We start from the raw sequence: 23,004 nt of genomic DNA, 5'->3' as shown, positions 1-23,004 counted from the left end.
TGAACAATATGCTATTGGATTCTATTTTTTACATCTGTTACCCTGTTTTGTTTAATGTCTGAGTTCATCCTATTCATACCCTCAATTATGAGTGTTAATTGTGCTTTTTTTCCCTATAACACTCCCATAACTTTTCATCTCTTTCTCCTCTTCTCCATCTTCACAAAGAGAGAGGAGGCAATAAACAAGGAGAATGGAATAAACTTTAGGAATATATAATTGAAGTGATCTGATTCCCCTCCTTTCTTCACTTATCCTAGATAGCAATTAGTGATTCTTACACTTTCTTTCCTGAACGTCTGCCTTTTAAAAAGCTGTCCTCCATAGTTGATGATGATTTTGCTTTTAGGTGTTTCTTCTGCATCTCTATCCCTTCTTTCACTTTCATGTTTAGCCTCCCTCATCTGTTTTCCAGTTTAATTCAATATATTTCTACTCCAAATGCTTTGTGTGTATGTTTGTGTACACAGCCAGATGTCCTTTTATTGGTTCAGAAAAAAGTGAAGTTCATGATATGTCTACTATACCTATTCCCTCCTCCATTTATTGTATTTGTATACTCTTCTTCTGGTTCGTCCAAGTTATGAGAAAGAATTAGTTCCATATCTTTTTGCCTCATTTCTTCCATCGTGTATTCTTCCCGCCCCCCCCCATCTTCTTTTAAAATTATTAGTGAGGGGGAGGAGAGGGGCAGGGTTAAGACGGTGGAAAAAAGGTAGGGACTTGCCTGACCTCTCCCACAAACAACTCCCTCCAAACAACTATAAATAATGCTTCAAAACAAATTCTGGAGTGGCAGAACCCACAAAAGGATGGGTGAAACAATTTTCCAGCCCAACATAACTTAAAAAGTCAGCAGGAAAGGTCTGTCACACTGGGTAAGAGTGGAGCTCAGTACAGTGCAGGCTGGCAGGACCAGCACCAGCAAACCGGAAGCAGGCCTTGGGGGCAACTGAAACAGTAGCAGTATCAATTTCCAGACCTTTTACCCCACAGACAGTAAATGGGTTAGGCAGCCTGTCAGAAGGAGATTATAGGATTCCTTTTGCTGGCACTGGGTCCTGTACTCCATCGCATTACACATACTTGGATTGAGGTCACGGTCCTGAGTTGCAGTCCCATAGCAAGGAGGAGCACCAGCACATCAGAGTTTGTTCAGGTCAGGGTCTCTGGTCAAAATTCCATGGAGGAAAAGAATGCTTGCGGTTACTTACAGACCAGAGGAGAGGCCAGAAGAATAGTAAATACACCTCTCCTTAGATCAAACCACCTTGGAAGAACTAAAACTTACAGATCCCCAGAACTAGCTGAGAGAAGTTCAGCAGAGACTATCTTTAACCTAAATTTAAAAGTCAAGAAATAGACTGGAAAATGAGCAAACAGAAAAAAAAGAACCTGATCACAGAAAGTTAGTATGATTACAGAGAAGATCTGTTTTGTTCTGTTTTATCTCTTTGGGATACATACCTAGTAGTAGTATTGCTGGGTCAAAGTGTCATGGTTGTATAGGTCTTTGGGCATAGTTCCGAATTGCTCTTTAGATTGGTTAAATCAGTTCACAACTCCACCCATAATGCATTAGTGTCTCAATTTTCCCACATCCCCTCCAACATTTGCCATTTTTCTTTTTTGTCATATTAGCAAATCTGATAGGTGTGGGATGGTGCCTCAGAGTTGTTTTAATTTGCATCTCTCATAAATAAACATAAATAAATAAATAACTGAGAGAGGTGAGGCCCGTGGTCAAGCTAAAATGAGGCATTGGACACATCAAGGCCCAAAGATTAAGACTTGTACTTATATGTACTTCAAAGTAGTGAAGAACTGAAACAAAGCTTATAGAACACATGCTCCTTGAATGCAGAGACTTTCCATTTTACCTTTTGCATGACCAGAGTCAAGCAAGGTACCTGGTACATAGTAGATACTGATTAAATGCTTATTGAATGAAATAAATTAGCCCAGAATTAAATTGTTCATTCTTGGCATCATAGACCACAATATTCAGGTCCTTAAAACTTAAAAAAAATAGGGAAATAAAAAACCAGTATTTATAATCTATGGCTTGACAGTGCATATGGTTGTCAGAAATTGGATACATTCCTGTCCACAATATGTCACTTTAATCCATTCTTTCATAAGTCAAATGTTAGCTTGGAAAGAATAGACAGACTCTCATGTAATCAAAAGCAAACCTTTTAATCTAAACTAGCATGGCTATTCAAATATCAAAATTGACAGAGAGCTTTAAGTAGTAGAGAAAATTGCTATTAGGACAATTTAATAAAATGTGGATAGATATCCTTCAGGAAAAAAATCTAAATACTGAGTTATTCATGTAACATTAAAGATCACAATATATAATCCTGAGAAGTTTTAAAACCTCAAGAGTGAAAGGCAGTGTAGTGAAATGGATAGAGAAGGGGTGGGGAATCTGCACTCTTCTAGGTTCTTGGGTGCAGCCTTTTGACTCAGTCCAAGTTTTACAGAACAAATCCTTTTATTAAGGGGATTCATTCTGTGAAGTTTGGATTCAGTGAAAGGGCCGCACTTGAGGACCTAAAGGGCCACATGGGGCCTTGTGGCCCCACCCCTGGGATAGAGAGATGGCCTTATAATCAGAAAGAACTGGGTTCAAGTCCTTTCTGCAACAAAGTATAGACATATTACTTTATCTTCTCAGTGCCCCCAGGAACCAAGACTGTAAGTTATACAAAAAGTGCTGGTTGGTTAGAGGCAGTTTCTTCTTTGGAAATTTCTGACAATGAAAAAATCCCCCTCCTCCTGACCCAGTGTGAAAACAAAGACATAACCCAAGAGTAAAACCCATGCATGTCAATGGCCATATATCAATACGCCAAAACAAAAACCCATCTGTATTCTGCTTCAGGTGTATTTTTCAGCTTATTTGACTTTTGGAGAGGTAAATACTGATAGAGAGATATTTTAAAAGAATATTGCCATCATTTAATGAATTAAAGAACTGTACACCCCTTTGAAGCTTGTAATTTTTTTTTTTTTTGGCAGAACACTGTGTAGCTCGATGTGCTAAGCTAACAGAACGCTGCTTAAAATGATTCTTAGAGATCTAAATGATGCCATTATAGGACTCCACACACTGCTGATCACAGGAATGTGGATTGGGAGAACAAAGAGTTTACAGCTGAATTTAGACTCATAGGTTGTCAAGGTTGAAAGGAAAGTTAGAGAATATCTTTTTGAATCCCCTCCTTTAACTGAGCCCAGAGATGGGACATGACTTGCCCAAGGTCACAGAACTAGTAAATGGTGGCAATATATCCAAGAGGCACCACAACCACTAAATAAGCAAAAAAGCATTCCATACAGAACCCTATTATAACGACAATACTCCCCAGGGCTGTGAGAATGAAACAGCCATGTTTTCTTTTTTGACTTCAACCTTCAAAAAAATAGGGGGCATAAAACATTGCTATTTTGAGAGGAAAGTTTGAATGTGCATCCGTGGCAATATAGCTGGGGAAATCTATAAATAGATACAGATATTTACTTTTTTTTAAAATCACATTAGAATTAAAAACTTATTTTTCTCCAACATATTAGAAAACTACCTTAATTTATCACCAGTAGAATTAGTATTTTGTGCTGTTTTCCTGTTCAGTAGAAAGAATATCATGGAAAGAAAACTACATAGTTAGTAAGTAGGGCCCGGAGCTAAGCAGGAGAATGGGCTATATGGGAAATGGGCTTTGGGAAACAGAAAAGTTCTTTTAATGACCAAACAAAGGCCCTTCTTTCAAATACCAATATTCTTTTGGTATTACGTTAACTGTAATTCACGTAATGCATCTCTAAATAGGTCTCTCTATAGTCTCCGAATAATTTTAATTGAGACACATTCAAAAGGCAATGGAGATGCTCAAGGTGAGTGTCAGCCGGCTGCATGCAACAAGTTACAAATGAGGATTTAATCTGAAAAATGGTAGAAAGGATTTCGTTAAAGAAATGCACAGGCAGAAGAATTGGGCTGGTCATGTGTTGAGAACAAGAGATAACAGATGGATAAACTGCCTGTTGGTAATCTTTTGATGTCATGGGAAAACAAGGAAGGCCACAAAATGTTGGGTAGATTCCCTCTGGTGAACTGAAAAGAAAACATGGGCAAGGATCACACAGGAAGACAGGCATGGTGATCGTGAATCAAACAATCAGAAAGATTACCTATTATAATGACACTGATTAGAGCATGGGATTGGCACCTAACAGAGAAATTTTCATCGGCATGACTTATGATATCATGAAGAGGAAGGTAAAATATTTGTACATATCTGTCAAGACAATTGAATTGGTCTTACGTCTAAAGACACATAATTTTAAAAATGGGAATACTCCAATTAGTACACTCAATAAGGTTTGAATTGAGTGGTCAATTGACTTGGTATACGTTTGCAGTTAAAACTCATGGTAATTTAAAAGGAGCTTCTTTCAGCTATGGACCACATGACAAATCTTGATTAATAATTCCATTTGACCTCCTAAAATTAAAACTCTTCTGTAAAGAACAAAGCAAAATTTATTTTCCTAATCTTATTCTAGATCCCTGGTCTTATCATTGACCCAAAAGTTTAAAAATGTGTAAGCAAGGAGGAAGAATTATATTAATTTAGGGGATGAATCAGATTTCTAAATTTCATGCATTGTGGAATAAAATTTTTGTTTAAGTCTGGGAACAATCCTTCACAGTGAAATTCGTAATCACAGAATAATACCCCTATCAATATCTGTCACCACATCTGGCAATAATGAAGACAAATTAGCAGCAATATTTGGAAAATCTGGAAATATGATAAGCTGAGGCATGTAAAATCCATTCTCTGCACTTAGTCCCTGGTGATTTAAGAAAGGATCAACTTCCTGTCTTACTATTCCAGTGTCTAAATAAAAAGGGGAAGGTTATACTGCAATCTGGGTGCCAGGTTTCTGGCTTATAAACAACAAAATTCTAAAACTCAGCTCCATTAAGGAGGGAAACCTTTTGCTTCCAACTTTTCCCCTGAAAAGCGTGTGTATGATGTGCAGTAGGCCAGCAAGTGCTTTCCATTTGGCTTCAAAGTCTGACAAGAACATAAATTTGCACCTTCAAAGTACTAAGGCTTAAAAATGTGCATGTGCTATACTAGTAACTTTTTGGTATTAATATTAATAGCTCTTTGGCAACAGGCTTAATTTTTTAACGTTAAAAAATCACCAAGAATTTACCAAATAAAAAACAAATATCACGGTTTTTGAAATTATCAAATTTAATGAGTTGCTTCTTTTAACCACTTCCACCTACTGAAACTTATTTGGAAAACACAGAATTACATTCATTTTTCACATCGTTTCCTTTTCCCATTTCCACACCCAAATCCTTGTTGTTCAGCCATGTCTGACTCTTTGCGACATCATTTGAGGTTTTCTTGGCAAAGATACTGGAGTGGTTTGTCATTTCCTTCTTCGGTTCATTTTAGAGATGAGGAAACTGAGGTAAACAGGGTTAAGCAACTTGTCTGGGGTCACACAGCTAGTAAGTGTCTGAGGCCAGATTTGAACTCAAGAAGCTGAGTCTTGCTGATTCCAGTCCCACCGATAGGAACCAAGTATTTTAAATGGACCTTTATTCTTGATTTAACTAAATCTTCTGATAGTTTTAAGTACTAGAGTTGGTATTGGGTCTTCAGCACAAGTATACTATTAGCAACAACCTGACTTCAGAAATCTAGGAAATCATGAAGAACCCTATGGTGGATGTACAAGTGTAGAATCATTCAGATAAGACATCTCATTCAAGAAATACCATATTCATTTAGAAGAGGGAATTAGGTGGCACAGTACTGACAACGTTTTGGACCTGGAATCAGGCAAAGTTGAGTTCCAATCTGGCTTCATATGCTTCCTAGTGTGACCCTGGGCAAATCACTTAACTTGTCTGCCTCGGTTTCCTCATCTGTAAAACGGTGATAAAAGAGAAAGAAATACAACACATGACCACTGTCCCCTATCTGGATGTAATAAGATGATGAATGTAAAAGTGCTTTTGGAAAAGTAAAAAAAAAAAACCCTGCACAACACAAGGTGTTGGCGTGCAGCTTAAACTGTGTCATAAATGCATTGGTGGGAGAGCAAAGTGCTTTTGGTCATTTCTGCTGCCTTACTACATACCCTTCATCAACAAACCTCTATCATGTACATTTAGAGACTCATTAATTTAGCAAATATAATATGCATTCATTTGCGAGGTGGAAAATATTTGGAATAAAAATTGGTAAGGTTGAATTCCAAAGATTTAAGTTAAAAAGCAAATTTTGTATAGTAATTCCTATTTCTTTTTATCTGCATGGACTTTGGGGCCACATGGACCCATACTTAATTACATGTCCTGTGTGGAAAAAAGATTGAGCCACCTCCATTCCAAGAAGGGATAAGACTGTGCTATTTTTTAAAAGGCTTTAGTACTCATTTTCAATAAAAAAGAAATCTGGCGTTATAAAAATACATAAAATAGTCATGATATTTATACCATTAATTTACAAAAGATACAATTTTGCATAAAACAAAGCTATAAAATAGTTTAAAATGATATTCTTATATGAAAGCTATTCCCTGTATAAAATTTTATAACATTTTTGGCAGTTTTTAAAATTTGTATAAATAGGCATTTTGGTGTATCCTTTAAAAATTCAGTTTCCTTTAAAGTCATAGGATTTTCTTTCTTTTAAATAAAAGTCTGCTTGAGGTAGTATGTTAGAAGATTTCTTTGGTTCCATTCAATAGTTAGTACCAGTGCAGCTATGTGTCCAGGTCGTAAGACTGAAAAGTTGGAGTCCTATAGCCTTCCAAGACCTGTTTGTATGTATGTGTGTGACTTTCTCCTTGAAAAACTGTCCTCTCTCTCCCATCTTCTTCTAATTCAGAGGAAAAGTCTTGGGAGTCATGAGAGTTCATATGTAAAGTTTTTGGCTGTCCGCAGCTTGAAAAAGCATCCAGTTGAGGCTTCCCAAGAGGCTTTCCAAATGTTCCTGTAGTGAAGAACACATATAAACAAAAATGATTACGATAATAAATTCTCCTGCTGATGCAATATGGCTCTGGATCATGGAACTCCATGATCTCAGAAGGATCAAAATTGTGGGTGACTTAAAGGGGAATGAAAAGATATGTGTGTGTGTGTGTGTGTGTGTGTGTGTGTGTGTGTGTGCACGCGCGCGCGCGCAAAAAGTGCCATGAATGGTAATTTCAAGGACAAGGAGGTTGGGTCGTTAAGTATCAAGAAGGAAACTCAAAAGATAGCAAGCCCAAGTGCTAGACTAGTATCTTTAATAAATGAAAAAGGGTGAGCAGAAGGCCTCCAGCATATTGGGAACCTTCCTGGAAGAGAAATGGAAGGACAGGGTGAGGAAGCCTGGAGTGCTTGGGATCTGGACTGGTGAAAGAAGTATTTAACCAATGAAATCCTAGATCCATCTACACAGCTCACATTTACATAGACCTTTAAGGTTTAAACAATCAAAGATTTGAATTTTTTAATGTCCCAAATCTCTTAAATAAGAATTTTCAAGGACTCTCCCGCTGGTGTGATTATCCCCCAGTAGACAGACAATATGGGTGGGATACCTACATCCTGGAATTTAAGAAATTAGATGTGTTTTCCATCCCTCTTTACTCCCACCCACTTAGTAAATGAATGCATATTTTATCTTTTCTCATCTTTCATTAATATTTGACTAAACTAAAAACACTAAAACCTACATATCACTGCCTCCCAGTTGCTGGCATTCAGCTCTGATGGTCTTTTCTGCCAGAAGGGACCCAAACTTGTCTTGCTTGCAGTTCTTGCTAGGTAGACGTTGTTTTCCACCCTTCTTCTGTGGGTTCAGTTATTAGCTACTAGACATCCCAAACCACAGTCATGCTGTACACTCGGCTCCTCCCCAAAGCACTTTGTAGCCCAAAACCACTTTTTCCACATGGCTGAAGGGCTGAGCTCCTAAGCCACTCCCTGAACTCTCATCTCTTTGGGGATACCACACACAGTGCTTCCCAGAAAGTTCTTAAAAGCGGTCTCTCAAATCTAGATTAAGTGTATAACACAGTAAAAAAAAAGATTTCTCTCCTCTGAATCTGCCTAAAAAAATATTTACACTATCATAAATGAATTTATTTCTCCATAAGGAAAATCATGATGAGGCAAAAGACATGCTAGATTTACTATTAAAATCCTGGCTCTTCCTCATACTACCTTTATAACCTTGGAGAAGTCATTTAGACTCCTGGGACCTCAGTATCCTTAGCTGTCAAATGAACAGTTGGAATTAGATGCCCTCTAAAGTATATTCCAATTCTAAATATATCGTCCTTTTTCACAAGTCTGGCATTTAAGTTTTCTGCTGTATTCCTGGAACGTAAGCTAAGGGCATTACTACCTTGATGGCTTAATTCAGCTGAGAAACTCACCCATATAAGGATTACTGGGTGCTGTAGATGATGGTTCTTGGACTGCATGAAAATCCACAGCATTTTTGTTTTGAGACAAGCTTTTGATCCCAGATCCTTCATTTTGAATGTAGATAGTGTTGACTAATTTATTCATGGGAGAAGGCCTTCCAACACTACTCATATTCTGGTCACAGGATTCCTCTGATGGATGTGAACATGGGTAACACTCTTTTTTCTTTATATAAGTGGACTCATAATGATCCAAGCAAGTAGTTCTTGGGTCCTGGCTGCAACCTTTTTACATGTTAAGAAAAAAAAATAAAAACACAAGAGAAATTTCAGTTCTGAGAATTAGCACTGCTAGAGATTCCATGGAGAGTGATGACATCAGTCTCGACTTGAGCTATAAATCTACATACCTGGGCGGTAGTTATCAAAAGAATCAGAGCCATAGACAGTCCCCTTCAGATACCCAGTGCCTGTTGTTCCAAGGTAGTGGCATAAGAACGGATCTGTGACACCTTCCATGTCTGTCTCACTGCTATTATCCATAGGACAAGTGCCTTGAAATCAGAAAGATAGATCATCATCATAGCTAACATTTATATAGTGCCTAATACGTGCTAGGCATCATACGTGATTTACGACCTTTGCAATTATCTTATTTGATCCTCAAAAAACCCTGTGATGTAGGTGCTATTATCTCCATTTTACAGATAAGGAGACTGAGGCAAACAGAGGGTTGTACTTTTTTAAGTGACTTGCCTAGGGTCACACAGCTAGTAAGTGTCTGAGGCCAGGTGTGAACTCATCAGATTTTCCCAACTCCAGCCCCGGCATTCTATCCACTGCACCACCTAAATCAGTCACCTACCTGCAAATAAATATTTTCCTATTTGTGGATTTTCCCCCCAGATAAGAAGATAACATTTTTGGTTAGGTCATCATAAATAACACCTCTGTTGTATATCACTGGGGCAAATTTATAACCGCTTCTTGAAGTCAAAGAAGAAGGATAGAATGGGGTTGTTAAGGAAGTTAGCAGTGACTACAGATTTAGAGCTGGATGAGCCCTCACAAGCCCACCTAGCACAATCCTCAATTAAGGGATTTGTCCAAGGTGGTTCAGTGGTGGGATTTGAACCCAGATCTCCTTACTCCAGGGCCACTGTACCACCCTGTTTCCTCTGTTAAAAGCCAAGTCAGAATTGTTTTTTTCTTACTAAAATAATGATATGAATCCAGGGAGTTAGTATGGGGTTTGATACATATCAGCACTTCCTCTAAGATAAAATATATGAAGTCCTGGGTTTGGCACATATAACCCTTCCCAGTCTGGCCCCAGCCTACCTCTCCAGACCTATTACTCATTAGCCCCCTTCACACATTCTGTGTCTATCCAAACTGAGCAATTTTCCATCCCTGTCACACAATATTACATCTCCTGTCTCTGCGTCTGTGTGCAGCTTGTCTCTTAAATTTCAAATTCACTGCCAACTTGCCTCTGTCTTTTATCATCCCTCATTTCCTTGAGAGTTCAGCTGAAGAGTAACCTCCAACATGGCACCTTTTGGAATACCCACAGCTACTAATGCCACCTCTTTTCTGAAATTAACTTGCATTTGGGATTATATTTTCCATATTTCTTCATATGTGTACATACTGTCTTCTTCTAAAGGATAGTAGCTCCTTGAGGGATGGGACTGAATCACTTTTTATTTCCAGCGTTTACCACAGAATAGGTGCTTAATACATGTTTAGTAACTGATACCCTCATTTAAACAAGCAATAGCATGTGGTCATAGCCTAAAAAAGATTTAAGATTATAAAAGTAGGGACTCTCAGTGTTGCATGAAGGAAATCAAGTTCATTTAGTCTGTCTTGGTGTAGGTGGACACAATGAAAGATTTCCTAATAGAGGAAGGAGCAAGATTACGTAACTCAGCTTCACACCAGTGACCTTGGGCTGGGTACTAAATTTCTGTGCTTGGTAAAGCATTTAGTCTGACATCCATTTTTATTTCAAATACCTACCACTGCTGTCACGTTGTAAAAGATAGCCACCCCCTGAAGATGTGATAAATTGGTGATGGCTCCCATTTTCTGATGAGCCGTACCCATCCTGTCTTTCAGCTAATGTTCCCTGGGATGACAAATAACTTGGGATATCAGCTGGTAGATTTGTTTCATCTGTGATAAAAAAAAGTGCAGCACGGATTAAAAATACATATTTTATATGACATAATTATAATACAATATGATATCATGTTATATATAATATACATAATTAGTGTATAATTATATATATTATAAATAACATAATATCTAAAATACCAAATATGGCTACAAAAGCCTGTTAATCTCCATCTGAACAATAGTCAATATTATGATGATTTCTAAAGTTTTAAATATAGGTTTAATGAAATGAGGACTGAGTTTTTCTAAGAAAACTGGTTTGGATCAAGTAATTCTCTCTTGAGCGAGCTAAGGGGCTATGATTATTTAAAGAATAGAATCTGATTTAAAAGTTAACCTTAGATTATTTCACTTAATCTTATAGTCCTCTTCCTGAAAAAAATGCTAAATCAAATGAAGAGTTTCCTTTCCACACAACATAAACTAACATTACAGGACGGAGATGTATAATAAGCCAAAATTAAATCCCCCCAAGCAAAGACCACATAGTAAGAGTGATAAAAGACTAAGTCTTTATAACTTAGGTAGAAACCCTCCTATTTTCTGATAGCCCTAGTAAAAAATTATTATGCTGTATTTCGATGTGTGCTTTGAAATGTACATGAAAGTCAAACACAAATACATTTTGGGCTGGGGGCAGGGCAAAGGATAATGGGAGTGATGTTATTTTTCACTGATCATATTTCTACAGACTGAAACAAATGAGTCATCCTTCTGACTGAAGGAGACATAGAGATACACAAATATTCTGGGAGAAGAAAATTACTCCTGAACCACAAACACACATGACTGCTGTACCTGGTGCCAAGCTTCTATTTACGCACCTGTGTTTGTAATGCTGCAATCTTCATTTCTCCTCCTTGTGTGGTATATGATGACCACCCACACTAAGGAAGTGCCCACCACACAGCAAACCACTGCTATGATCACAACTCCCACGGTGGCCCATCCATCATCATCTAATGATGGGGCAGCATTCTGGGGAGAATCACAGGTGGGAGTGGGAATTACACTGAGACGAACATTCCCTCTTTCAGTTCCAAGTGTGTTAGACATTTCACAAGTGTACTTCCCAGCATCCTCCATATCTGTGTCCACGATGATCAGCAGCTGATTTCCCGCAGCAAAAAAATGCCGTTCTGTGACAATTAGAGGACTGTCATCTTTAGTCCAGTTCAGCTTGGGTGGGGGGCTACCACCAGCAATACACTGTAAGACAGCCGTCTCCCCTTTGGTCACAGTTCGATCCAATAGTGGTCGCAAAAATGATGGAGTTTCTGAAATGATAATGGGTTGGTTTGTTGTTTTTTTTTTCCCAGTTTCTCATACATGTAAGTTTTCTATATCACTAGGTCCAGTAAGAAAATTTATTTTAAACTAAAATTTGAAATTTCTAACATTCAACAACTGAAGTATTTTCTTTTAAATGCTTATTTCTGCCTAAAAGTAAATGGTATTTGTTGTTACATTCATTGTCCTTTCATCATTCACTAGTGTACCCTAACCAAGCTAATGTATATTAAGGTGGAATATTAATATATGTTCCAACTCATTTTGTTGTATTTTGTTTTCTTTTTACTCCAGAGCAAGGGAAATGGCAACCAAGATGAAGTAAAATCTTATTAATATTTGAGTTAAAATGTATAAAAATAAGTTAAGATTAGATCTGCCTGTTGATTTAATCTAAGTGGTCAGATTTAAAATGGAAATGTTCTGCTGGGTAGGTCTTATAAGGAAACACTCATAATGATTTTTCATAGTACTGAAAATAATTTCTTAAAGCCAATTATCTAATTGGGTGCTCCTTTAGTTACTTCTAGAGCCACACTAGAGCGTCTAGACGATCATCTTTTGTTCGTACTTCACAATTCTATTTCTCACAGCCAGTATGTGTTGGAAGTGGGCCTTGGATCCAGGTTTTCCTCCTTCTCAGACCAGCTCTCTATCCATACTGCCTCTTATGAGCTAGAATAATATTATTAATAAAAGCAACTGACATTTGCATAGTTCTTTAATGTTCATAGAGCACTCTGCTTTAAAAAGAGATAAAAGGATCACTTAATTCAATACTAGTTTTCACAACAGTATGTGGAGACAGAAATGAGTAACCAGAGTTCTTAATAATTTGCTTTTATTTGTTCAGTCACTTCAGTCATGTCCAGCTCTTCATGGCTCCATTCGGGGTTTTCATGGCAAAGATACTGGAGTGGTTTGCCACTGCCTTCTCCAGCTCATTTTATAGATGAGGAAAACTGAGGCAAACAGAGTTAAGTAACTTGCCCAGGGTCATACACTTAGTTAAGTGTTTGAGGCCAGGTTTAAACTCATGAAGATGACTCTTCCTGACTTCAGGCCTGGTGCTCTATCTATTGTGTTAACTAGCTGCCCTCCATGTTAGTTATTAGCCAACTACTACTAACCAACTAACTACTAACTCAGTCCCACAGCCACCTGGATTCAGAATCTTTAAGGTTCAACTCACCCAAGACAGTCAGTGTTGCATTTGCTGATATACTCCCGGCACTGTTTTGGGCAGTACAGCTATAAACACCAACGTCCTCTATTTTTACATCCACAATAAAGAACACGTCGTCCTCTGGCATAACATGCATACGTCTTTCCCGAGCTGCTGGAAAGTCTGTGCCGCCATCTTTCTGCCAGGCAATCTGTGGTGCTGGGTGGCCAACAGCAGCACATTCTAAACGGGCCATTGCTCCGGCCCGGACGGTAAGGTCCATGGGTATCTTTGTAAATGAAGGAAGCACTAAAATCAGAAAGACATATGTTAGTACCTCAGCCGTCCTTGTAATCATTTCACCTTACATTCTGATATTGTTTGCCTAGTTTTAAAGCAATTTTACATAGTTTATTTCCTTTGGTTCTCAATATAGGCCTGTGATATAGATAAAAATTATCTCCATTTTATAGATTAAAAAAGTATGCCCAGCAAGGTTAAGCAATTGATCCAAAGCTATATGGCCTAGTAAAAGCTAGGAAGTAAAATCCAGTCTTCCAACTTTCCCATTTAGAATTCTTTTAGATATTTCTTTTGCATTTTAAGGACACCTGAGTTGTTTGTTTGGCCCAGAGGATATTCTAAGAGCCATGAGTGGAGGCTGCAAAGAAAAAAGATTTAGACTCAATATAAGGAAACACTTCCTAACAATTTGAGCTACCAAAAACTGGAATGGGTGGCCTTAAGATGTTTCCCATTGCAAGAGATCTTCAAAAGAAGTTTGGAGAAGCCCTTGCTGGGGATGCTCATGAAGAAAGGATTCTCAGTTGAGTATATAAGTTGGATTATATGACCCCTGAAGGCCTGTCCAAATCCGTGATTCTGTCATCTGATCGTTAAGGACCCTTTCAGACCCAGAATGTCATGATTCTAAGTTGGATTTATTTTTCTTCGCTTAAATTCACACCCCTGTTTTCTATATAGTTTGCTACAAAGATCTACGTAACAAGGCTAACATTAATGGGAACATCATGACCTGTGAGAATGGGACAGCAAAACAGCAACATTAGCCATTCAAATCAGATCAAAGCACTCCAAGTCGAGAGTAAGAATGACAAGGGTTAGAAAAAGGGAGACAGGCATACTTTTCTAAAACAATTAAGTCTCTTTAAATGCAAAAGGAAGAAAAGAATCACATACTATTTACAGTTAGCTTGGCTTTGACAGAGTATGATGAACCAAAGTGATTAGAAATGACACACTGGTATTTCCCTTCAGTGGTAAACTGGACATTGCGCAGCCGAAGAATGGTGGTGTACTCCATCACTTCACCTCCCTGGGCCCGGAGGTGTGCATAATTTTCCATTTCAGCATCATGGAGTAGTTCATTATCTTTTTTCCAGGCGAATGTCATTGGGGAGTCACTGCTGCTAGCAGCAGAGCAGATAAAACTCAAGTTGGACCCTTTTATTGCTGACTGGGTCTCTGGCTGGACTGTTATCTGGGGTTTAGGAAAATCATCTATCAAAATAAACAAAGAAGAAATGTAAAAATCAAGAACTTAAGTGTCCAAAGACCATGAACTATTCAAATATGTATACCAATGAAATATCTATGGAGTAGGTTTTTGCTTCTATGTCTTTGAATTCAATCAACGAATCAACATTTGTAAGTACCTACTATGTGCCAGGCACCCTGTTAAGCACTAAGGATACAAAAAGAGGCAAAAGGCTGTCCCTAGCCTCAAGGAGCTTACAATCTAATGGGGGGAGACAACGTGCAAACAAATATATGTATATGCACACACACGCACAAAGTAAGCTATGTACAGGATAACCTGAAAATAATTAAGAGAGGGAAGGCACTAGAATTAAGAGGGGTCAGGAAAGGCTTCCTGTAAAAGATGGAATTTTAACTGGGACTTAAAGGAAGCCAGCAAGGTCAGTAGGTAGAATTGAGGAGGGAGAGTGTTTGAGCCAATGAGGACAGCCATTAAACAGCTTAGCGAGGAACTAGCAGCAAGAAGTAAATGATGGGCTACAGTGTCTGCTAACTGAGTTCACTTGGAGGCAGAAGAGATCAGGCCTTTAAAAAAAATCAACCAGTAATGATAATTTACATTTATAAAATGCTTTTACATATACAATCTCTTTTGACCCTTGCAATAGCCTTTTGGTTGTTGTTTTTAGAAGGCATCTAGTTGGTGTAGTGGATAGAATGCCAGGTCTGGAGTCAGAAAGACTCATCTTCCAGAGTTCAAATCTGACCTCAGATACTTACTAGCTATGTGGCCCTGACCAAGTGACTTAAGTTATACTTACATAATTCTTTTTATATATATATATATATATATATATATATATATATATATATATATATATATATATATATATATATATATATATATATAAAATATCATTTGACCCTTGTAATAGCCTCAGGAGGCAGGCATTATCAATCCATCAATCAACAAGCATCTCAGGAGCACATCTTATGTGCCAGGCATGGTGCTATATGCCCTGAGACACAGTCACACAGCCAGTCAATGACTGAGGCAGGAACCAATTCCCTGTCTAACTACTTAGAGCCTAAGATTCTAGGCCACTGTACCACCCTTCTCTGACAGTACATGGTAAGAGGATGCAACTTTATGGCTATCAGAAAATATGCAGTCAGCCCCTTGATGCAAATAATTTTACTTTATGTAATTTTTAGGAAGAAACTAGCTAAAAACTACACTAAAGTCATGGTCACCATTCCTAGTGTCTCCAGTCTCCTAGAGCCATAATCACTATTATGATCTCCATTACATGGAGTTAGGCAAATAAAAACAGATAATTTGTCTGGTGTGTTAGCAACTGGTTCCACATTTTACAAAAACAGAACTGACACCATATCCAGTCATTTAGGTATACCACCACTTATACAACAAGCAGCCTGCTGTAAAAAACATTCTAACAATAGTCAAATAAGTCATCTCGGCAGTGAGGTTTTAAAACTGAATCAAACATACTACTCCAAGGTACTAGCAGGGAAACTCCATAATTACAGTCATGCAGCTCTTCATTATAAGTAGCTATTCTTAGTTTTTTGCTTTTCTTCCCTCCCCACAAATTAACTTTAGGAACTTAAATTTCCCAGGAACATCTAAACCCTAAAGAGAATACTTCTGATTAATCCAAATCCCCATCCTATGCTTAACTAGTCTGGGGCTCTAATAACTCAGTTGCATTTAAAGTCTCACAAATGGCTTGTTGTAACCAAGATTAATTTTTCCTGACACATAGGGATTTGATCACTCTTATTCATTCCGGAATCAATGTTCAAAGATACGATGAGGAAGTATCGGAGATGCCCCTGATAACTGTATGTTAATATAAAGTTCATTTAGCCATGATTTTCACTTCAAATTGCTTCATTAAGTAGTTCAGGACTGAGTTGTGTCCATTGTAAGCATATCTCTTTCTCATTATTATGCTTTCTTCCTGATTTTCTAAATTCTAATCCTATCTCTGATAAGTTGATGGTTTGACACAGACAGCTGACTGAAAACTAACTCCGTTATCAACAAGAAGTCTTATCCAATCTCTGTTAAAATATAATGTTTCATTTTTTGGATAATATTATTTGCATAACATTGTCATGTTCGCTACCAACAAAGTTTTTTTTTTTAAAGAAAGTGTTGATGATCTAGTAGAAGCATGACATTTCTGTTTAATGGTCTTTGGCTTCCCTTGTTTTTTTTCTTTTTTGCCTCATGGCAAATTAACAACAGAAAAGACACTGACTCTGTAATCAAGTTTAACTCATGTAAGTCAATCAACAGGAGTATAAAAATAAAAACCCAGAGAGTGCCTTAGCAAGTTAACATGTGACTTACATGTCAAATGGAAATAAGTGGCTGCCAAAGACAACACTCAGAACATAAACTTGTTTGCAAAATCTTATAAAGGAAGATGATGGATTGTTATGAGCAATACTATCTCATAAAAAAAGAAAGTAGAGGGTAAAACCAGTTTAAAGAAAGCTTGGCAAGACATTCAACTAAGCAAATCAATCCAAGGGGATTTAAGGATAAAAAAAATGGAAGGAGTACAATAAATAGATGAAATGGGAAAGATTTATTTAAAAAATAACAAATTGTTTTTTTTTTTCTATCATTGAAGGTAAAACCACCATGCTAGGACCCTAATATTATAGCCCTCTCTGTGCTTGTAGAGAAGGTAGGAATGTCACTAAAGAGAACAGAAATAGGGAAAGTAACTGGATACAACAAAGTGGACAGAAGAGACCCTTTCTGGAGGCAACACAGCTGAGGGCATGGTGGGATTGAAAAACAAGGTAACTAGAGGGAAAGATACCAAGGGCATAGGAAAAAACCAAACTCAGAGCTTATTAATACAAATAAAAGGCAACAGAAAAAAACAATACTGACACCAGTTGCCCTGATCTATGTTTACTCCCATTAAAAAATTGTAAGAGGATGATCTCAATGAAGAAATGGAACAAGCAGTCTTGACAAAGCCATAATCAGCAATAAACCGCATTGCTCTTATTTCATAAATGACCGGAAAATGTAGAAAATGTAAGATCTCATTGTGTTCACTATTTGTTGAATATGAAAATAAAAAGGTATTTAATTGTAGTAAAGCAAAATGTCATGCCACCTTGCAGGTTCTTGTTCAACAAAGTGACGCCCATGTCTACTTTCAAACCCTTCAAGATTCCTTGAAGGACATAACAGAAACTACCTTGTTCAATGACCCCGATCTTAAACATTAAGTGATGCATAGTGTTCTCCACTGTGATAGAGGAGATACAGTGTAAAGTCCAAGCTAAAGAGGGATATCTTGTGAATGGCAAGGTACCACAAACGCTCTATTTATGGATGACATTGTGCCTAGTGCATTCAAGTCCCAGCATAGTGCAGAATCTCCTGGAAGAGATATGGAATCATTCAAAGGAGTTTGGCCTAACCATCCACATAGGAAAGACAAAGTGGATAAAAGATGCCTATTGATTATAAAATGTATGTAGATGTCTGACATAGAGTACTTGTCTGTCTATATATTTGGGGGAAAAGCAGTAGAGATGGACAAAAAGTTGTAAAGTAACAGACCAGACTGCTGGTATTTCAAAGGTACCAGTGGAACATTTGTCACCCCTCACACTTGGCAACATCACCACCTCCTGTCATACAATTCCTTAATGACATCTGTTTCTCTGGGTTTTGGTTTTTGTTTTTTTTGGAAGTTCCTCATTGGTTGTTGAAGCCTCTTAACAAACACTACATCCCTTCCTCCACTGTCCTCTGTATAATTGATATTCACCGTTAATTCTTCAAAGACTGTCATATTCCTTGGGTTTTTTTTGCCATATAGCAACAACAGATTTTTGTGTTAAAAAGGTGGTAGGCCTTTGCTTTCATGAAAAGCTTCAGGTCATTGCATAGGAAAGAGAATCTCCAAAAGCAATCTAGTCTGTTATTTTACAAATTTTCTACAACATTTTGTCCATCTCTACTGCCTTTCCTCAAATGCATAAAATGATAAAATATATGTGTATATACATATCTTATATATGTATGCACATATTTTATGTATATGTGCATGTTGATATATACATAATAATGTATGCCTGTATGTATATACAACCACGTATATGCATTTAATTATGTAAATGTACACCCATAGGTATACACACATGTAAATATATTCAACAATATAACTATACACATAGGTATATACACATATACATTTAAATATACAGGAATGCATACACAGGCACATATATGTATATATGAATTCAATATTTCATGCATATTACCATCTTCGCACAAGTTTCTGTATAAGTATTGTATGGTTCTTTTTTGGGGGGAGGGGTTATGGCTTTGTACAAGACATAAGCTAATAATCATTATCATACCTTGTAAAGACAGAATAAGTGACATTAAAATTCTTTTTAAAACCTCCCTCCCCATCTGTAGAACAAATAAAATGAAAATCTAGTCATGCATTTCAAAGTGGAAAAGAAAAATAAATGAGGTGATAAAAGCAAAAGGATCACTTTACAAACAACATTCTTAGATTGTGCAGGGAACTGACAACTAGGATAGGAGGAGAACAGTCATACTCACCACAGACAAAGCCATCTGGACTCACAGCAAAAATACTTCTTCCTTTTAGCTGCTGAGGATGGGCACAACTGGCATTAACTGAATTCTGAAAGTTATTTTCTGCCACCCACTGTGGAAGCCACTTGAGCTGGCAATCACACAGGAGACTCGATGTATTTAAATGCCTGAGGAGAGTAATTAAATTCGAGTTTTTCTCTATGAAACACACATCTCTGTAAGCCAACCAAATGCATATAAATAATAACAATCAGATGCATTTTAAAGCTGAAAATGCATATCCCAAGTTAGACATTTTCTATAGGTCATCTCTATTACAATGCAATAACATGTGTTATTCATTTTTCGGCCCCCTGACTTGTTGTAAATACTAATATTACAAAAACTCATTACAGAAAACTTCTGCCTACAGTTGTGTGTTGGCTGATATATTAGAATCTACAAAGTTAAACTCAGGAGTGTAGCCAAGTTACACCAATCTTTTCAATCATCCTCCCCCCAAATCCTCATCTCTGTTTCTTATATAATGCAATCAAGTCTCAAAGGATATACAGGAATGGTTGAGTAGTGACCCTTATCATTGGAGCGAGTAGCTACAGTGACGAAGAACAGATTAGCCAAAGTATTTCTACATACCATAGAAATAATAATATTAAGAATGTGGCTGTCTAGTCAACTATCTGTAATAACAGTGACAGGCAGAAAGATCAGACCTGTGATTTGCCTGGTATGGGAAACTACTGGATGAGAAAACCCCCTCTCCAATATTGGCAAGTCAGCATCTTCTCTGCAACTTGTGGTTGCAGTGAGTCGTCTAGGTCACTGAGAGGCTAAAGTGACTTGTCCAGGGTTCCTGAGTCACTTATGTGTCAGAAGCAGGACCTGAACCCAAGTCTTCCTGGTTTCAAGGCCAGCTTTCTTTCCATTGTGCCATGTTGCTTCTTATGGTCCTGGATAGCAGTATTATGCAGAGGGGGCAGGGAGGGGGGAGAAAACAGCTGACATTTGAGTAGTTCTTTAAGGCTTTACAATGCACTTTAGACATATTATTTCATTTGATATTATGTGAACCCAGTGGCATTTCTTATACTCTATGTGCTACTCAGAACAATCTGAAAAGAAAATGTAAGCTTACAATTCTTGAAGTTTCTTCATTTGTGAAAATGTGTTTCCTTGTAAGGACATGATTGCATTGTTGCTCAGGTCTCTGAAAAAAGGAATACAAAAAATAAATATGATGAATCAAAGTTGATTCCTGGTAAAATTCTAGAACCGATCAGGCACTGTTTCTGAGCAGTTAGGACGCTGGGAAAGCAAGGGTTCATTACGAACAAGTCAGGCCAGACCTAGTTTCCTTTATGGATGAGGTTTCCAAACTGACATTATCACAGAAATGACACAATAATTGTGTATCTAGGCTTCAGCAGAGTCTCTGTCACACTATTAAGGAATCACAGCTTGAAACTCAGGTAAGATATCTGAGGTCAACTAGTCCAGGAGGAAAATGAGGCACATAAAGTTCACTTGACTTATGCACAGTGAACAGAACCAGGAACAGGACTATGTCCTCTAGCTTAGGTCTGGTACTCATTCCACTGTGCCATCATGTTGCCTCATGGATAAAATATAGAGATGGACTGAATACATGGATGGCGGTATGGGAATTCCCAAGTAGAATAACATGGAGATTTGTTCTGCACCCAATTCAATATCTTTTAACAATTATTTAGATTGAAAAAGCCAGATTCTCAAATTTGCAGATAACACAAAATTAGTTGTTGTTGAGTCTTTTTACACTCATGTTTGGCTTTTTGTGAAACAATCTGGAATTTTCTTGGCAAAGATACTAGAGTGCTTTGCCATTTTCTTCTCCAGCTCACTTTACGGATGATGAAACTGAGGCAAACAAGGTTAACTGACTTGCTCAGGGTAACACATTTGAGGATAGATTTGAACTTAGGAAGATAAGTCTTCCTGACTTCAGGGCGAGCATGCCACCTAGCTGCCCCAACACAAAGTGAGGCACTGTCTATGACTCAGCGATGACAAAATTGTTATCGAAAAGAAATCAACAAGCTAGAATAGTGGGACAAAATAATTGAAAGAAACAAGACTAAATTTAAATTACCTGTACTTGGTTTCAAAAATTTTACTGAGAATATGAGGGAGATATGGCTAGTCAGCTATCATATTTAAAAATACAACTCAGAGAGTTTAACAAGACTACGATCTAAGCATGAGTCAATGGTGTTATATGGCAGTCAAAAGGTGGTGTGATCTCGGATTTCATTAATTTAGCATCCAAAGGAAAGGTGATAATAGGGTACTAGTTCCACTGTCCTGTTCAAACCACATCTAGAACACTACGTGCTCAAGTGTGGGCGCCAAATTTTAAAGAAAATGACAAGTCAATATGTTTCCAGGGAAACACAACCAGAATTAAGAAACTTAGAACCCCTCCAGGTGAAGGAACTGGGCACATTTAAGTGGGAGAAGAGAAGAGATAATGGGTGTAATAAGGACCTTTATAATACTTGGAGATCTAAGCAGAAGAGGGTATAAAAAGATTCAGTGCTGCTTGTCTTCGAAAGCAAAACAAGGACCAATGGATGAAAATGACAAGCAAGCAGATTGTAGCTTAAGATAAGGAAAGACTTCCTAAGAATCTGAGCTGTACAAAAGAGGAATGGACTTTCTTCAGAACTACTATATAATTCCGACAATGGTGTAGCTCCCAGTTTGGAAGGGTTGCGAACAAAGTTGTTTTTTTTTTTTTCTTAAAGCTGAACCAAAAAGAGTTCTTTGTGCACTTTAGGCTTTGTTTGTGAGAGACGGACCTATTACTTTCAGCATTTTGTTTTTAAGCAGGCTCAATTTTATTTGCAACTAAATTGCTGAGCGATGGAGTAAAAGAAGGTAGCTACATGAACATAGCTATACAACACAGAAGAATAAACAGAGGAGTAAATTACTTTTTTGCAAATGCCTCCCTCCCCCTTTTCTATTTCCTAAATTGCCTCCTACATTATATTGCTTGCTACATTATATTGTTTGCATGGTAAAGTGAATCTGAAGAACTGTCCTATAAGGGCAAGTAAATAAATGTCACAATCTATATTTCACTTATTTTCATATATTTTACCTTTTGCACAACATTCACAAAAGGTGCCCTTTAAAAAAGAATCTACATTACCACTCCTGGAAAGCATATACCCTTACAACAACCTGAAAAACAGCTTGAGACGAGCAAATGGTTCCAAGATTTAGAGCTTGAAAGAAACTTATAGACCACTGAGTCCAAACCCTTATTTTACAGAAAAACCTGAAGCCTTGAGGTGAGGAGATTTGCCTACAGTCATGAATTTATCATTTGTGAAAAATTCTATCCTTCTGGGGTTTTTTGTAACAATGAGTCAGAAATATTGACTTTAAAAATGCCCTACAGAGAGAAATGAACAAGATTCCTCTTACTTACAGGTGTTCCAATGCATCTAAGCCAGAAAATGCTTTTTTGGTAATAGATCTAATCCGATTTCCTTGGAGTAACCTGAAAACAAATATGTGGCAAAATAGAATAACAGTCAATAAAAATCATTTTGAGAATCCTAACCAAAATGCTTTTTAAATTGCAGCTGAGCCTCAAAAATTTTCCCCTAATTCCCTTTTCAACATGAAATAAACATCATCATTTCATCCACTGTATCCATTTTAATAAATGTAAAATAATAAATAAAAATAAAATAATAAATATAAAACAATAAATTAA

General features: G+C 37.4%; 1 protein-coding gene across 1 annotated transcript in view; it reads right to left on the bottom strand.

Moving 5' to 3' along the window:
* Positions 1-5,260: 5,260 nt before the first annotated feature.
* LRIG3 (leucine rich repeats and immunoglobulin like domains 3) overlaps positions 5,261-23,004 on the bottom strand; it is a 59,228-nt gene continuing 41,484 nt past the window's right edge. Inside the window, exons 10-19 of the mRNA XM_036759911.1 lie at positions 22,714-22,785; positions 20,374-20,445; positions 19,242-19,405; positions 14,306-14,626; positions 13,133-13,414; positions 11,475-11,927; positions 10,489-10,644; positions 8,874-9,017; positions 8,473-8,748; positions 5,261-7,037 (exon numbers count right to left, since the gene is read on the bottom strand). Coding sequence (XP_036615806.1) covers positions 6,808-7,037; positions 8,473-8,748; positions 8,874-9,017; positions 10,489-10,644; positions 11,475-11,927; positions 13,133-13,414; positions 14,306-14,626; positions 19,242-19,405; positions 20,374-20,445; positions 22,714-22,785 — 2,170 coding nt within the window. The 3' untranslated portion in view covers positions 5,261-6,807. The remainder of the gene's footprint in view (positions 7,038-8,472; positions 8,749-8,873; positions 9,018-10,488; positions 10,645-11,474; positions 11,928-13,132; positions 13,415-14,305; positions 14,627-19,241; positions 19,406-20,373; positions 20,446-22,713; positions 22,786-23,004) is intronic.

The sequence above is a fragment of the Trichosurus vulpecula genome, chromosome 5, assembly GCF_011100635.1.
Source record: "Trichosurus vulpecula isolate mTriVul1 chromosome 5, mTriVul1.pri, whole genome shotgun sequence".
NCBI classification, from domain to species: domain Eukaryota; kingdom Metazoa; phylum Chordata; class Mammalia; order Diprotodontia; family Phalangeridae; genus Trichosurus; species Trichosurus vulpecula.
The sequence above is the reverse complement of the archived record's forward strand: the minus strand, read 5'-3'. Positions and strand labels throughout refer to the sequence as shown.